Source organism: Phaenicophaeus curvirostris, unplaced genomic scaffold (genome assembly GCF_032191515.1).
Source record: "Phaenicophaeus curvirostris isolate KB17595 unplaced genomic scaffold, BPBGC_Pcur_1.0 scaffold_127, whole genome shotgun sequence".
In the NCBI taxonomy this organism is placed as follows: domain Eukaryota; kingdom Metazoa; phylum Chordata; class Aves; order Cuculiformes; family Cuculidae; genus Phaenicophaeus; species Phaenicophaeus curvirostris.
The window spans coordinates 141,812-158,708 of NW_027206748.1; the positions used below are offsets into that span (position 1 = coordinate 141,812).

The 16,897-nt window shown below is 59.1% G+C and overlaps 1 protein-coding gene across 5 annotated transcripts in view; it reads left to right on the plus strand.

Moving 5' to 3' along the window:
- The window catches only part of DNM2 (dynamin 2), a 44,363-nt gene that overhangs the window by 21,246 nt on the left and 6,220 nt on the right, over nt 1-16,897 (plus strand). For 2 of the 5 annotated variants that reach the window (XM_069882417.1, XM_069882418.1), the window contains exons 11-18: nt 548-634; nt 1,531-1,601; nt 2,356-2,385; nt 3,234-3,285; nt 10,975-11,088; nt 13,945-14,054; nt 15,209-15,320; nt 15,697-15,861. In XM_069882417.1, coding sequence (XP_069738518.1) covers nt 548-634; nt 1,531-1,601; nt 2,356-2,385; nt 3,234-3,285; nt 10,975-11,088; nt 13,945-14,054; nt 15,209-15,320; nt 15,697-15,861 — 741 coding nt within the window. Of the gene's footprint in view, nt 1-547; nt 635-1,530; nt 1,602-2,355; nt 2,386-3,233; nt 3,286-5,665; nt 6,777-10,974; nt 11,089-13,944; nt 14,055-15,208; nt 15,321-15,696; nt 15,862-16,897 lie in introns of those variants that run through there. The other 3 variants (XM_069882421.1, XM_069882420.1, XM_069882419.1) reach the window with 3 other exon arrangements.

Consider the following 16,897-nt stretch of genomic DNA (forward strand, 5'->3'; position numbering starts at 1 on the left):
TTTGATCCGGCTGCCCCCATTCCATGTGCCGGAGAGGTAACAGCTGCTCCCTCAATCCCATTTTCTCACCGGAACATCTGGAATGTATTTGCTGCCAGGACCCAGGTGGCAAAAATGGGCTCAGCCGCAAGGTTGGCGCTGATTCCGGGGGGATTCCATGTCCTTCCAGCACCAAATCCTTATCGGGAATGCCGGTAAATGCCGAGGGAGCGCCGGCTCGGCTCCTGCCGAGGGATATTGCACTGAGCTTGCCGGCCACGTGGTTCCCCCATCGCTGGGATCCCCAAATCCTTCCCCTCCCTTGGCGTAGCTCCCGCTTCCTGCCCTGAAAACCGGGATCCGCGGGAAGAAAAACCCCGGATCCACGTGTTTGGCATCGTTTCCAACGCCCCTGGGAAGGGGATCTTGCCAAGCCGGTTGCTTTGTCCACCCCTGAGCCCCAGCTCGGTCTCGTCCCTCCCCGTTCCCTTCGGAGCGTCTCCTCTCCCTGGATCTCTGCGGTCCCCTCAGCAGCCGGTTTTCCCCGGCCTTCTCCCTTTCTTTTCAGCTTGGTTCCTACCCCAGGTTACGGGAGGAGACGGAGAGGATCGTGACCACGCACATCAGGGAGCGGGAGGGCAAAACGAAGGACCAGGTGAGCTCCAAGGAGCAGCCGCCGTCCGGCATCTCCCGCTCCTTCTCCCAAAGGTCCCTCTCGCGGCTCCGGCATCTCTTGTGTCATCACCGCCAGCCCCGAGTGAGCTTCCAGCCCTTCCTGCGGGATTCCTAACTTAGAATAGAATCGTAGAATAGAATCACCAGGTTGGGAAGGACCCACCGGATCATGGAGTCCAACCGTCCCCACCAATCACTAACCCGTGTCCCTCAGCACCTCGTCCACCCGGCCCTTCAACCCCTCCAGGGCAGGGGACTCAACCCTGTCCCTGTCCCAGGGCCCAGGGACCCTTTCCAGGCAAGATTCCATCCTGCTGTCCATGCGGAGCCTCCCCTGGTGGAGCTTGAGGCCGTTCCCTCTCGGCCTGGCCCCTGGCCCTGGGGAGAAGAGCCCAGCTCCCTCCTCTCCACAAGCTCCTTGCAGGGAAAGAGCAAGGAGGTCTCCCCTCAGGCTCCTCTTCTCCAGGCTGAACCCCCCCAGCTCTCTCAGCCGCTCCTCTTCTTCTCCAGCCCCCTCCCCAGCTTCGTTGCTCTTCTCTGCACTCGCTCCAGAGCCTCCACATCCTCGTGTCCCACCAACCCCCCCAGGTCCTTCTCCTCCAGGCCCTTTCCAGCCAGACTCCTCCTAGGCTGGAGCTGCCCAGGGTCGTTGTGCCCCAAGGTCCTGCTCCAACCTCATCCCCTTGGTCTCAGCCCATGGATCCAACCAGCTCAGATCCCTCTGGAGAACCTCAAACCCTCCAGCAGATCCACCCAGCTCAGTGTCACCCCCAAACTCTCTCGGGGAGCCCTCGATGCCTTCATCCAGGTCGTGGATAAAGACACTGAACAGGGCTGGAGCCAGCACTGAGCACTAACTCCAAATCCTCCTTCCAGATCCTCCTGCTGATTGACATCGAACTCTCCTACATCAACACCAACCACGAAGACTTCATTGGATTTGCCAAGTAAGCCATTTCCCAGCCGGACTGTTCCTCAGTTTCCCCTATAAACGGCGTTCCTTGTCCTGCCCTGAGTTTCCAGAGCCGGCCCACAGGTTCCTCTTCCCTTCCAGAGCCACCACGATTAAAAACAGGTGGAGGAGCCCCCCCAATATCCCAGTGGAATTCTAATTTTGGGGGCTGGGAGCTGCGAGGGGCTGGGATTATCCATCATCCCGCCAGGCGGGGCAGGGAGGGGGAAAAGCCGGAGTCGGGATGTTGTGCTCGGAGAGAGGAGCCGTTTAGTGCCGCTGGCAGCTGCGCTTCCCGGGAATTTGGGCCCTTCAGGCTCTTGCTGCCCTTCAGCCCGGAGGTGGGAATCCTCCTGCCCCACCAGGGGAGGGGGAACAGCTCCAGACGGTCCCAGGGGGAGCAGGAACGACTCTGGGTCCCCCGAGCTCCTCTCCCTGGGCCGGAGCGGGGCCGCGGTTCCCCGCGGGTGAGACGCCATCCCTGGTGCCGAAACATTTCAGGACCACCCGTTGTTCCCACGCGGACTCCGCCATCCACGACCCTTCCTTCTCCGTAAATTCCCATTCTCTTCCTCTTGGTTTCTTTACCCTCCTCTTTTATTTCTTTTTTTTTTTTTTTATTTTTGACGTCTCTGCTTTTCACCTTCGTTCGCAGTTTCTTCTCTCTTCTCCTAATCTCTCCTGTTTTTCCTTTGAACCATCACCTCACCCTTTCCTCCGGACTCTTCCGCAACCCCCAACCTCCCCAGCTGTTACACAGAGCAGCACGTGGCGACAGGGTGGGTACCCGCTCCCTCCGCTTGGGCCTTCCCATTCCCGCCGGGAACGCCGGACGGGAGCCGGAGAGCCTCCTCCTCTCCGAGCTCAGCTCTGGGAAGCCCCCTCAGCCCCCCGAGCTCAGCCGCGGGAGGGCCTCCCGCTCCCCCTCGCCGTGCCGCCGCGCTCCGAGGGGGCTCCGGGCTCTCCCTGCGCCCCGCGGGATCCGGGAGGAACCAGGCCCCGAGCACGGAGCCGTCTCCCACCTCCCCGCAGCGGCTCGGCGGGACAGATCCTGAGGGGAAAGGCCCCAAAGCCCGGGTTGTGCGTGTTGAACTGCTGCTCCGGCCGCTCTCCGGGCCTCGTTCTAACTCTTTTCCCGGATTTTGTTCCCGCTCCTGACTAACGTCACGTCCCGCGCCTCGTCCCCTCGCTTGCTCAGGAGAGACAGGTAGCCTTCCCTCGGTGCAGGGCTGCTCTTTTCCCACTGGGAAAGCAGGACGGGGTTCCGGAGGCCGGTAGCGGCCTGGCGGTGGCGGGGTGGCTGGCTTCCCGCACGGAATTCCCTCCTCCGTCGGCACCGCTGCTTGGCGTCTCCTCTCCTGCCGCTCAGACCCTTTTCCCCTCCGGGCCAGGCTGGAAACGCCTGGATAAAGACGTTCGGAAGGAGCTCCGGGTGGGAAAGGCCCCTCGGCACCGGCCAAACCTTGGGAAGCGGCTCCTCTGGGGGCTTTTGGTTGGATTCTACTCAACGGGGTTTCCCCTTTTGGACTCGGCTTTTCCGTACGGCGTCCTGGGTGGGAATCGTGGTGCGGCTCGGAGCGCTCGGCGGGTCCCTTCGCAGCCTAACGCTTCTCTTCCCTCCTTCCAGCGCGCAGCAGAGGAACACGCAGGCCAACAAGAAAAGGGCCATTCCCAACCAGGTACGGCCGCCGGCTCCGGGAGGAGGCAGCTCTCCGGGATATCCTGCTCCGGAGCCGTCGGAGCAACCCGGGGGCTGGAGCCGAGACCATCCAGCAGCTCCTTCCTTGGGGATGTTTGATGCTGGGGTTGGAGACGGGGAAACCGGAGCTCTCGTTCACGGTATAGGAGTGTTTGCTCCACAGGAGCTCATCTAAAACTAGGATTGAAGGTGGTCCAGCAGCTCCATCCTTGGGGATATTTAACCCCGGGGTTGGAGACAGGGAAGTTGGAGCTCACATTCATGGAATAGGAGTGTTTCCTCCGCAGGAGCTCGTCTAAAATTAGGATTGAAGGTGATCCACCAGCTCCATTCTTGGGGATATTTAGTGCTGGGGTTGGAGACAGGGAAGCCGGAGCTCTCGTTCATGGAACAGAAGTGTTCGCTCCACAGGAGCTCATTTAAAACTAGGATTCAAGGTGATCCACCAGCTCCATCCTTGGGGATATTTAATGCTGGGGTTGGAGACAGCGAAACCAGAGCTCACATTCATGGAATAGGAGTGTTCGCTCCACAGGAGCTCATCTAGAAGTAGGATTGAAGGTGATCCAGCAGCTCCATCCTTGGGGATATTTAATGCTGGGATTGGAGACAGGGAAGCTGGAGCTCTCGTTCATGGAATGGGAGCATCTGCTCTGCAGGAGCTCATCTAAAACTGGGATTTGAGTCGATCCAGCAGCTCCTTTCTTAGGGATATTTGACCCTGGGGTTGGAGACAGGGAAGCTGGAGCTCTCGTTCATGGAATAGGAGTGTCTACTCTGCAGGAGGTCATCAAAAAGTAGGATTTGAGTTGATCCAGCAGCTCCTTTCTTGGGGATATTTGACCCTGGGGTTGCAGACAGGGAGACCAGAGCTCTCGTTCATGGAATGGGAGTGTCTGCTCTGCAGGAGCTTGTCTAAAAGTAGGATTTGAGTTGATCCAGCAGCTCCTTTTCTAGGGATATTTAACCCCGGGGTTGGAGACAGGGAAGCTGGAGCTGTTGTTCATGGAATAGGAGTGTCTGCTCTGCAGGAGCTCGTCTAAAAGTAGGATTGAAGGTGATCCAGCAGCTCCTTTCTTGGGGATATTTAATGCTGGGGTTGGAGACAGGGAAGCCGGAGCTCTCGTTCATGGAATGGGAGCGTTTCCTCCGCAGGAGCTCATCTAAAAGTAGGATTTGAGTTGATCCACCAGCTCCTTTTTTAGGGATATTTGACCCTGGGGTTGGAGACAGGGAAGCCGTAGCTCTCGTTCATGGAATGGGAGCATCTGCTCTGTAGGAGCTCTTATAAAACTGGGATTTGAGTTGATCCAGCAGCTCCTTCATTGGGGATGTTTAATGCTGGGGTTGGAGACAGGGAAGCCGGAGCTCTCGTTCATGGAATGGGAGCGTTTCCTCCGCAGGAGCTCATCTAAAAGTAGGATCTGAGTTGATCCAGCAGCTCCTTTCTTGGGGATATTTAATGCTGGGGTTGGAGACAGCGAAACCAGAGCTCACATTCATGGAATAGGAGTGTTTCCTCCACAGGAGCTCATCTAAAAGAAGGATTGAAGGTGATCCAGCAGCTCCTTTTTTAGGGATATTTAACCCTGGGGTTGGAGACAGGGAAGCTGGAACTCTCGTTCATGGAATGGGAGTGTCTGCTCTGCAGGAGCTCGTCTAAAACTGGGATTTGAGTTGATCCAGCAGCTCCTTTCTTGGGGATATTTGACCCTGGGGTTGGAGACAGGGAAACCGGAGCTCTCGTTCATGGAATGGAAGTGTGTGCTCTGCAGGAGCTCGTGTAAAAGTAGGATTTGAGTTGATCCACCAGCTCCTTTCTTAGGGATATTTAACGCTGGGGTTGCAGACAGGGAAACTGGAGCCCTGGCTCACAGAACAGGACTGTGTGCTCCTCAGGAGCTCGTCTAAAACTCGGATTTGAGTTGATCCACCAGCTCCTTTCTTAGGGATATTTAGCGCTGGGGTTGGAGACAGGGAGGCTGGAGCCCTGGCTCATGGAATCGGAGTTTTTGCTCCTCAGGAGCGCGTCTAAAAGCTGAATTTAAGTTGATCCATGGCGCGGCTGCCGTGTGCCCCTCCGTTGTGTCCCACCCGCGTCCCGCTGCTTCCCGAGCCGGGCGGGCAGCTCCCCTCACACGGGGTCCGGTCTTGCGAGAAAGAATGTAATGAATGATTAACACTGTGAAATGATAATTAATAGCATGTAACTTTTTCTTTTGCTGTTTTTCTGCTTTCTTCCTACCATTTGTGTGCTTCCTGCTCTCCTCTCCCCTCCCATCACTTTGTTTTTCTCCCCTGTTCCTGTCTCCTCGTCCTGCTTTTGTTTTCCCCCCCCCCCTTAATTTTACGCACTAAAGGGTGAGATTCTGGTAAGTACCCACAGAGCCGGGCAGTGCCGGGAGACGGCAGCCGGCGACGGCCGCGGCCCTGCCAGAAACGCTTCCCCATCCCGCGCCGACGCCGCTCGCATCCCGGGATCGAGTACGCCGGTGGCAGGGGAAGCGCTGAGGGGAGAAACCAGGCTCCGTGGCTTGGGAGACGGAAAAATGGGGCTGACCCCCTTCATCCTGGCCTCTTCCCTGCGGGGCTTGGGGCTGATCCCAGCCCGGAGCCGTCGGGAACAGGCGGAGGGAGAGCCGGGTGCTGGGATTCGGGCTCTCGGCGCTGATTTTCCAGCCTCGGGGAAGCGAGAAGCCCAAATTTTGAGCCCAGAGCTGGTGGATCCCGCATCCCGTGCTCCGTCACGTCTGGTGGGCAGGCAGGGAGCTGGGAAAAGCAGGAGCTCATCCCGCTGGGATGCAGCATCTCCCCTCCAAGCCTCGTTTTCTGGAGCTCAGGGTTGGGATCTGCCAGCGTGGGCACAGAAATCCGGCACGAAGCCTTCTCCTTCGGAGGCGCCGCAGCTCCCAGGGGTCGTGGGGAGATTTGAGGTGCCCACCAGCTGCTCCAAGCCTCGATTTTCAGTTAACAGAGCATTTTTCCGCCGGCGTACTCGCTTCCCGGGATTCGGAAGGTGGATGGAAGAGGCTGCGGGCGCGACCCCGTGCCGACCATCCGAGAAAATGGAAGCGTCTGAGAAGGAAGCGACCCCCAACCCCCAAGTTTGGCTTTTAGAGCCTCGTAGCTGTGGCTCTGGTGTTGATCAATCCCTTGGCCTCAGCTCCCAAATACCAACCTGGGGGAGGAAGGCAGGGAAAGGATTCGGCTCTTGCTGCCTGGACCGGACGCTGGGCTGGGGGATGAAGTTCCCTGGAGCCAACACCTCGCTCCAGCCCCACATTCCCATGAAAACGCGGCTGCAGCTCAGGCACCGGCTGCTTTTTCATCTCACAAAGGCGTTTTCCAAGAGCCGAGAGCCCGTTCCGATGACAGCACAGCAAGTTTTGTACCTCCTGCCTCCTTAAACCCCACGCAGCCGCCTCTCCGGCAGCCCGGGAGGGCCCAGCGTCCCTTTTCCGTCTCCGACTCCAGACGCTTCCAGTTTCTTTTGGCCCCATCCGGATGGTTTTGGCCGAACCCAAGGGCTGTTGCCCCCCGGCCGTGATTTCTGCGCAGGGCGGCTCTGCCGTCGCTGGCTGCGCGGCTGCGATCGTGCCGGGCGATGGGAAGGTGGAGAGCTGACGAGGAAGGAGGCTCCGGAGCCGGGCAGAGCTCGGAGAGCCCCCGGAGCCAGGCAGAGCTCGGAGAGCCCCCGGAGCCAGGCAGAGCTCGGAGAGCCCCCGGAGCCCGGCCGGGCCCTCCAACTCCAGTCGGTTTGAAAGGATCCTTTGCCCTGGGCTCCCCGCTCTGGTGCTCAGCGCCAGGTGCTGGGCTCAGCCTTCCTCCTCTTCCTCCTCCTCTTTTCCTCCTCCTCTTTTCCTCCTCCTCTCTTCCTCCTCTCTTTCCTCCTCCTCTCTTTCCTCCTCCTCTCTTCCTCCTCCTCTTCCTCCACCTCTCTTTCCTCCTCCTCTCCTCCTCCTCCTCTCCTCCTCCTCCTTTCCTCCTCCTCTCCTCCTCCTCCTCTCTTCCTCCTCCTCTCTTCCTCCTCCTCTTCCTCCACCTCTCTTTCCTCCTCCTCTCCTCCTCCTCCTCTCCTCCTCCTCCTTTCCTCCTCCTCTCCTCCTCCTCCTCTCTTCCTCCTCCTCTCTTCCTCCTCCTCTTCCTCCACCTCTCTTTCCTCCTCCTCTCCTCCTCCTCCTCTCCTCCTCCTCCTCTCCTCCTCCTCCTCTCCTCCTCCTCCTCTCTTCCTCCTCATCTCTTCCTCCTCCTCTCTTCCTCCTCCTCTTCCTCCTCCTCTTCCTCCACCTCTCTTTCCTCCTCCTCTCCTCCTCCTCCTCTCTTCCTCCTCTCTTCCTCCTCCTCTCTTCCTCCTCCTCTTTTCCTCCTCCTCCTCTTCTCCTCCTCTCTTCCTCCCCCTCCTCCTCTCTTCCTCCTCCTCTCTTCCTCCTCCTCTCCTCCTCCTCTCTTCCTCCTCTCCTCCTCCTCTCTTCCTCCTCCTCTCTTCCTCCTCCTCTTTTCCTCCTCCTTCTCTTCTCTTCCTCTCTTCCTCCCCCTCCTCCTCTCTTCCTCCTCCTCTCTTCCTCCTCCTCTCTTCCTCCTCCTCTCTTCCTCCTCCTCTCTTCCTCTCCTCCTCTCTTCCTCCCCCTCCTCCTCTCTTCCTCCCCATCCTCATCTCTTCCTCCTCCTCCTCTCCTCCTCCTCTCCCTCTCTTCCTCCTCTCCTCCTCCTCCTCTCTTTCTTCCTTCTCTTCCCTTCCTCCTCTTTTCTTCCTCCTCCTCCCTTCCTCCTCTTTTCTTCCTCCTCCTCTTCCCCCTCCTCTCTTCCCCCTCCTCTCTTCCTCCTCCTCTCTTCTTCCTTGGTTTTCTCCCCATTCCCTGCCCTAAGGCAATTCCCTGCTCCTTCAGTCCCCTCCGAGCCCTCCCAGCTCCTGATGGAGCTTCCAGCTCCTCTCCCAGGCTGCTCTTCGCTGTGAACCTCTTCCCTCTGCCCCTTCCTTCCCTCCATCCTCCAGCTGCTCCCTCTGCTCCTTGAAAACCGACCTCCCTCCAAATTCCGAGATGGTTTTCCAGCCCGAATCGGGCTCTCCAAGCGAATCGGAAGGTGAAATCTGGAATCCACCAAGCTCTGCCCTCCTTAATCTCAGGGCTCCTTCCTTCCCCTCGCCGCGATATTCCGTAGGAGATAAGTTTTAGCTCTAGCTGCCGTGCCCACCGCTCCCAGCTTTGCCTGTGCCTAACCTGCTGGATTTTGCCGTGGCTTTTCCCTTGGCGGACGCCCGAGCGGTCGGAAATAGAGCATCCCGAGCCCCGCGGGGCGTTCTGGAAAAGCCCTGGGGCGATGGGGTCACGGCTGCCCCATCCCTGGAGGGCTCCAGGCCGGGCTGGATGGGGCTTGGAGCTCCCAATCCCATGGGAAGTGTCCCTGTCCGTGGCCGGGACTGGAACGGGGTGGCCTTGGAGGTCCCTTCCAACTCAAACCATTCCTTGAGCCTCACCTTAAAGGGGCCGGCGCTGGCTCTTTCCCAACTGGATCCCGGCGCTGGCTTGTTCCTGGCTGGATCCTGGTGCTGGTTCTTTCATAGAATCATAGAATCATAGAATAACCAGGTTGGAAGAGACCCACCGGATCATCGAGTCCAACCATTCCTATCAATATATTCCTATAAATTCCTATTTCCCAGTTGGATCCCGGCACTGGCTTATTTCCAGCTGGATCCCAGAGCTGGTTCTTTCCCAGCTGGATCCCGGCGCTGGCTCATTTCCAGCTGGATCCCAGAGCTGGTTCTTTCCCAGCTGGATCCCGGCGCTGGCTCATTTCCAGCTGGATCCCAGAGCTGGTTCTCTCCCAGCTGGATCCCGGCGCTGGCTCTTTTCCAGCTGGATCCCAGAGCTGGTTCTTTCCCAGCTGGATCCCGGCGCTGGCTCTTTTCCAGCTGGATCCCAGAGCTGGTTCTTTCCCATCTGGATCCCGGCGCTGGCCCTTCCCCGGCTGGATCGCGGCGCTGGGATTAAAGCCTTTGCCTGCGCGGCTGCTCGGAGCCGCTTCCCATCGAAGCCACGGCAAACTCCGCGTCTCGCTCGCCTCTAACTCCTCTCCGCTCAGCCGCAAGGGTCCTTCGTCCTCCCTCCCAGCCGTGCTTCCGACTCACCCGGCTCACCCCGCGTGTCCCCCCATCCCTAACCCGTGTGTGGCACTAACCCCCGGGGAACGCCGCGGGAGAGCAGCCGGCGCTCCGGCTTAGCCGCGAGCTGATGCCGCTTGGCGCTCCGGCAAGACGCGCGGTGCGAGCGCCGGGGCTGCTTGCCGGGGCCAAGCGGAGCGGGTGCCGGTGGTTTTCGTAGAATCCTAGAATCACCAGGTTGGAAAAGACCCACCGCATCTTCGAATCCAACCATTCCTATCAAATCCTAAACCTCAGGTCGGTTTGCTGGGCGGCTCGAGCTCCGGCGAGGTCGGAGCCTCCCTCTCCGAAGCCGCCGGGCTTGGGGATCCGCTGTTTTCCCCTCTTTATTGTGCGGCTCCGCGCGAGGAATTCCTGGGGAGGGAGAGAGACCGGCACCTCGCTTCGAAGGTGTCTGCTCGCAGCTCCGGGCTCTCCCTTCCCGCGGGAATCCCGCCTGGCACAGCCCAATCCTGCCCGGGGTGCCAAGGGGGAAGCAGCCGAGCAGGATCCGTCCCTGTCCCAGCGTCCTCGCTGCTCCCGGCCCAGCCCTGACCTGTCCAGACTCCAGATTAGGAGCCAATCCAGCTTCCAGCCTGCTCTGCTTCGGGAGCGTTCCCGGTGTTTTCCGGCAGGCGGAGGCGTCCGCGCTCACCGGCTGCTCCTGGGGATGATGTTCCAGGAGGGATTTGATCCCAGGGAAGCCCTTAGAGGGCAGGGATGCTCCTGGGTTCCGCTTGGAGCTCCCGGGACGCTCTGTTGAGGGTTTGTAGCCGCGGCATCCGGCTACGGCCTCGCTTCCGAGCTCCTCGAGGACGGGGAACGCTCGCACCGGCCGGCTTTGGCATTCCCGCTTCAGCGCCCGCTGTGTTGCATGCCGAATCCGTCCGCTCCTTTCCTGGAAGCTGCCGGGAGCGGGTTTGGGGGGGTGGAAAAAAATGGGATTCTGGGTATAGAAGGAGGGCGAGTGCTCCCGGAGAGCCGGAGCGGGGCTGGGGTTGGCAGCTCCGGTGGTTCGGGCCTGGGTAAGTTGGTCCTCGCTCCGCTGGGGCTGGCTCCGGCTCCGCGGACCTTTCCTTGCGTGGCTGGCGGGCGGCACGCCGGGAAGAGCCGGGATGGAGCCCGGGGTTCGCTCTTTGCGGTGCTCCTGGCTTCGCGCCCCCAAAGCAGCCCCGGTCCCCGCTTAAGGGCCAGCCACGCTCGGAATTCCTGCCTGTCTCATCCCTCTGGGACCCTGGTGCTTCTCTCCTGTCCGATAGCGGCGAGGGGGGAGCTGACACGGGGTTAGCGTCGGCTCCGACGGTGCCACCCACCGCTCCCCCCGCGCTCTTGGAGCTTCTCCTTGGGGTTCGGGGCCTCGGAATCCGCCTGGTTGAGGGTCTCCGGGGCTTTCCGTGAAGGGGTCGGGTCGGCTTTGAGCTCCGGAGCGTTTTTCCTTGCTCTCCGCCGGGGAAGATGCCGCTGCAGCCGCTTGTAACCTCTTTGCCTTCCTCCCCTCGGCTTTCTCGCCGCCGTTTCCGTCTCCAGGTGATCCGCAGGGGCTGGTTAACCATCAACAACATCAGCATCATGAAAGGAGGCTCCAAGGAATATTGGTTCGTGCTGACGGCCGAGTCGTTGTCCTGGTACAAGGACGAGGAGGTGGGTGCGAGCGGGAAAAATGGAGCTTTTGGGGGGAGGCGCCGCGATTCTCGGGGCTCGGGGAGGGAAAAATCCAGATGTCGGGAATGGGAATCGGCGCCTGGGACTCGGCGTTGTCCGGGTGTGCAGGAGCCCGGGCTCCGCTGGAGGGTGCCCTGCGGATAACCGCGATCCCAGCCAGCAAATTCCACGTCTCCAGACACTCCCCCAGATCTCGGGATTGTGTAAACACGGATGAACCCATCGGCAAACGGAGATCCAGCGGGATCCAAGCCGGGTGGGCTGTCCCTCCCAGAGAGGGTCTTTCTGGCTGTCCCTCCCGGAGAGGGTTTCTCTGCCTGTTCCCTCTTGGAGAGGGTTCTCTGCCTCTTCCCTCTTGGAGAGGGTTTTCTGCCTGTTCCCTCTTGGAGAGGGTCCTCTGCCTGTTCCCTCTTGGAGAGGGTTTCTCTGCCTCTTCCCTCTTGGAGAGGGTTCTCTGCCTGTTCCCTCTTGGAGAGGGTTTTCTGCCTGTTCCCTCTTGGAGAGGGTTCTCTGCCTGTTCCCTCTTGGAGAGGGTTCTCTGCCTGTTCCCTCTAGGAGAAGGTTTTCCGTGTCTCCCATCCCGGGAGAAGGCTCAGGGACCTCCGTGCCTCATCCCAGCTCCCCGATCCGCTTCAATTCCCGGTTTAACGACCTTTAGCCCAGGCTCTCCGGAGGGAAACCTCCTCCGTTTGCCTCGGGAGAAGGAAAGAGAGACCCAGTCCTTGATCCTGTGGGATCGTTGGGTTGTTGTTCCTGGTGGGAACGGTTTGTGTTATCCCAAAGCCACTTTGGGGCAATATCCCTGGGGATGAGGCTCTTCAAAATTTCCCTGTGCCCGGCAGCTCCGTGACTGGGGGGAGCTGGAGGCACGGGGAGCGATTCCCTCGGCTGCCAAGGTGCCAGGAGTCCCCCGGAGCGTCTGGGAAGAGGCTGCGGCCGCTCCAGACCCTTGGATCTGGCTGGATGGCATCATCCCAACATTCCCAAGCTCATCCCCGCCTGGAAATGGTGTTTAATTACCCAAACCCTAAGTGATTCCTTTGGGATCACGGAGCCGGCGTCTCCTCCTGTGGTCCCGGCTGCCCCACTTCCATATTTTGGAATTATTATTATTATTATTCCAGTATTTCCACCCCCACGGTCTGGGAATCGGCTCCAGCCTTCACCTTTTCCCCTGACGTCACCCGCGAGGCTGGGGGGGGCAGCAGGTTTTGGGGAGACGCCGGGGGTGGGGGGGGGGATTCCCTGCGGCCGCCGCTTCCCAGGATCCCGACACGCAAAAAAGGAGACACGGACACAACTTTTTATTCCCCGGGAGCCGGACGTGGGGCAAATCCCAGGCTTCTTTTGTTCATCCGTCATCTTCCGAGCGACCCGGAGAGGTGAACGGCTCTTGGGAACCGGGGAGTTGGATTCAACCTCTCCTTCCCCCCCTCCCCGAAACCCTTTTTCCGATCCGCGTCCTAAAAGAGAAGGGAGCAGGATGAGGTGCGGAGCCTCGTCCGGAGCGCGTCCCCCGTCGCTTTCCGGCGCGGAGGGATGAATGAGGCTCTGTGTCCGCGTTCCCGGCTTCCCGAATCCCCTTGGTTATTCCAAACGGTCCCTTGGAACCCGGCACCCTGCGAGATTCGGGGCGATGCAACCCTCCTCCCTCCACCCCGACGGAGTCGAACCGCCACGGGATCCAGGAGGGGATGGAAGCTCTCCCAAAAAAAAAAAAACCCAAAAAAAAAAAAGGGATTTCATCTCTTCCGAGAAGGAAAAGGGGTTGGATCCGGGCTCGCTGCCCCCTTACCTGGCGGCTACCGGGGAGACGCTGCGTGGCCGAGCCCGACCTAACCAATGTGCAGACTACTGTACAACGTTAAACCCTCCTGAACAGGTAGTCTGAACACTGGGAAGCCTGGGCTGGAATCTCCGGCTTCCCGCGGCATCCGTGGCTCCAGAGGGAGTCCAAATTCCCCCCTCCATCCCTGCTATATAGATAGATATATATATATTTTTTTTTTTCGCTTGGAATATTTGAATCGAGGGAGAGCAACCCGCCCGGGCGAAGGGAAAGCGGCTTTGTCTCCCTTCTGACGTGGCAAAAGTCCTCGCAAGCGAATCCCGTCTGGAAAAACCTTGTGGGTTTTTTTTTTTTTTTTTTTTTCTTGCTCAGGAAATCATGAGGAGGAGTGTGTTGGGGGGGGAAGGGGCGGGAGGGGACGACGGAGCCTTCGGGTTCGTGGCCTCTCCACAAAGGCAAGAGAAAAAAAAAGAAAAAATTTTTAAAAAAAAAAAAAAAAAGTCACTTTTTGGGAGCGCGTGCACGCAGCATCTGGAGACAAAGCAGAGCTGGAGCGGCTCTAAGCGGTTCCAGATGTGGCGCTGGCGGCTGGGTGGCCCCTTCGGAGCAGCCGCCTCCGTCGGCAGCCGTCGCCGAGCCAGATGTGGAGGCTCCGGCGCTTTCCAAGCGGCGCCTCCGGGCGTTCCCGAGCTCCCAGGGTGGGCTCCGTCCCACGGGCAGCGTCCTCCTGGAGCTGCCGTGGAGCCCGAGGGACCAAATCCCTTCTCGGGTGGCTCCTCCGGCAATTCCAAAAGGCGAGGAGGCACCAAAAGGGCTGCGGGGTCCGTTCTGGAGCTGGAATGATGCTGATCCCAAGGGGGACACGTTGCCCCGTCCCAGGTGAAGCTCCAGGCTTTGACCTCGGACCGTGGGCCGATGGTTCCCGCTGGATCTTCTCGAGGGAATTCCAGGAGCTCCCATCCCGCTCCGTGTCTCGGGGTTGGCTCTTCCTTCGGCGCCTCTGCCGTGTCCGCTCGCTCTCATCCCTCCCTTGTCCCCTCTTCCAGGAGAAGGAGAAGAAGTACATGTTGCCTTTGGATAACTTGAAAATCAGGGATGTGGAGAAGGGATTTATGTCCAACAAGCACGTCTTCGCCATCTTCAACACGGAGCAAAGGTAAGGGCTGGGAGCTCCTCCCCAAATCCCTTCGCTCCAGGTATCCCGGCGAGCTCAAAGCTCTTCCCAACGTGTTCCCGGGTGGATGGGCTGATGGTTTCCCATTCCCTCGCTCCAAATGTGGTCCCTTCATCCGGCTCCTCCATCCGTTTGGTGTGCTCTGAGGTGGGGAGGGAATTCTCCAGAGGAAGCAACCACTTCCCAATATTTATAGACGTGTTCCGCAGGGATTTCCCATTCCCTCGCTCCAAACACGGTCCCTCCTGCTGGCTTCTCCATCCGTTCGGTGTGGAGCATCCATGAGGTGGTGGGGAGGGATTTCTCTGGAGGAAACAACCACTTCCCAATATTTATAGACATGTTCTGCAGGGATTTCCCATTCCCTCACTCCAAACACGGTCCCTCCAGCCGGCTTCTCCATCCATTTGGTGTGGAGCATCCATGAGGTGGTGGAGAGGGATTTCTCTGGAGGAAGCAACCACTTCCCAGTATTTATAGACACGTTCCAGAGGAATTTCCCATTCCCTCGCTCCAAACACGGTCCCTCCATTCATCTTCTCCACCCGTTTGGTGTGGAGCATCCATGAGGTGGTGGAGAGGGATTTCTCCAGAGGAAAAAACCACTTCCCAATATTTATAGACACGTTCCAGAGGAATTTCCCATTCCCTCGCTCCAAACACGGTCCCTCCAGCCGGCTTCTCCATCCGTTTGGTGTGGAGCATCCATGAGGTGGTGGGGAGGGATTTCTCTGGAGGAAGCAACCACTTCCCAGTATTTATAGACACGTTCCAGAGGAATTTCCCATTCCCTCACTCCAAACACGGTCCCTCCATTCATCTTCTCCATCCATTTGGTGTGGAGCGTCCATGAGGTGGTGGAGAGGGATTTCTCTGGAGGAAGCAACCACTTCCCAGTATTTATAGACACGTTCCAGAGGAATTTCCCATTCCCTCGCTCCGAACACGGTCCCTCCAGCCGGCTTCTCCATCCGTTCGGTGTGGAGCATCCATGAGGTGGTGGGGAGGGATTTCTCTGGAGGAAGCAACCACTTCCCAGTATTTATAGACGCGTCGTGGAGGGATTTCAGGCTTCCGAGGGCTCGTGGTGCTGTGCTGGGAGTCCCCAGTCCTCATCTCCACACCCTCTTCCCTAGGAACGTGTACAAGGATCTCCGTCAGATCGAGCTGGCCTGTGATTCCCAAGAAGATGTGGACAGCTGGAAAGCTTCCTTCCTCCGAGCCGGAGTTTATCCAGAAAAAGACCAAGTAAACCCCCCCTCTGCCTTGTTCGAGCCCTCCCGGAGCGAGCCGGGAGCTGCCGGCCGGGAGCAGCCCGGGAGAGGCTGCCCGAGGAGCCTTTGGAGCCGGGAGCTCCGGGCTTGGCTCCTGGTGCATCCCATGAGGGTCTCGGATCCCCTGGAAAATCCCGCGGTATCGTAGGAGAGGACAAACGCTATCGCGGCGCTGGTTTTGTGCCGCCCGCCCGATGGATCCGGACGGTCCTTCCGGGCTCTGAAACAAAAAAATCCGCGTGGGATGGAACTAGGTGGAAGGGAGAGGGAATAAACGCGGAGCAGAGGGGTTTCTTTCCGGGTCCGGTTGGATCCCGACCGGTAGCGTGTGCCCTGCTTTCCCCGAGCAGACTGAGAACGAGGACGGCGCCCAGGAAAACACCTTCTCCATGGATCCCCAGCTGGAGCGCCAGGTGGAAACCATCCGCAACCTCGTCGACTCCTACGTCGGCATCATCAACAAATCCATCCGGGATCTCATGCCAAAGACGATTATGCACCTCATGATCAACAACGTGAGTGGCCGCAGGGAGCCTCTCGGTGGGAAAGGGATGGAGGTGTTGGGGTTCTCCAGGCTGGAGATGCCGGGAAGGAGCTCTGGGCGCCTCCTGGTTGGTGTTGGGAAGCGAAAGAAAAGGATTTGACCCTTCAGTTCTTCATTCCCTGGCTCCGTTGTGCTGCTCGGCATCGGTTTTGCCGGGAAGGCGCTTTGGTTCATGGCGTTAGTGAACCGACGTGGAACCATCTTGAGTTCTGAGTCACCCCGTGTTCCTTCCGGAGCGAGGGGAGGCGTCTCCGGCCTCTGCGGCTTCGGATCCTCCAGCTCCTGCGTCCGGCACCCTGGCCGAGCTTCCTGGTTGCCCTCCCTGCCCCTCGACCCCAGCTCAGCTCCACGTTCTCCAACCAGGGAAGGACAACGGAGCTGGGAAGGGGTTGGAGCAACCGGGAAGGACCTGAGGGAGGCGGAGAGGTTTGGGCAGGAGAAAAGGGGGTGAGGGGAGGAGACTGGAGCCCGAGGTGACTCTTCCCATGGGGTATGACAAGAGGAGAGGGATGAAAGGTTGGAATCCTTTCAGATGGAAGACGTCCCTGTGCGTGGCAGGGTGTGTGGAACTGAATCGTCTTTGAGATCCCTTCCAATCCAGGCTCTCGGAGCAACCTGATCCAGTGGGAGGTTGGAACTGGATCATCTTTGAGTTCCCTTCCAATCCAGGCTCTCGGAGCAACCTGATCCAGTGGGAGGTTGGAACTGGATCGTCTTTGAGATCCCTTCCAACCCAAGCTCTCGGAACAACCTGATCCAGTGGGAGGTTGGAACTGGATCGTCTTTGAGATCCCTTCCAACCCAAACTCTCGGAGCAACCTGATCCAATGGGAGGTTGGAAGTGGATCATCTTTGAGATCCCTTCCAACCCAAACTCTCAGAGCAACCTGATGCAGTGGGAGGTTGGAACTGGATCGTCTTTGAGATCCCCTCCAACCCAAGATCTCGGAGCAACCTGATCCAATGGGAGGTTGGAACTGGATCGTCTTTGAGATCCCTTCCAACCC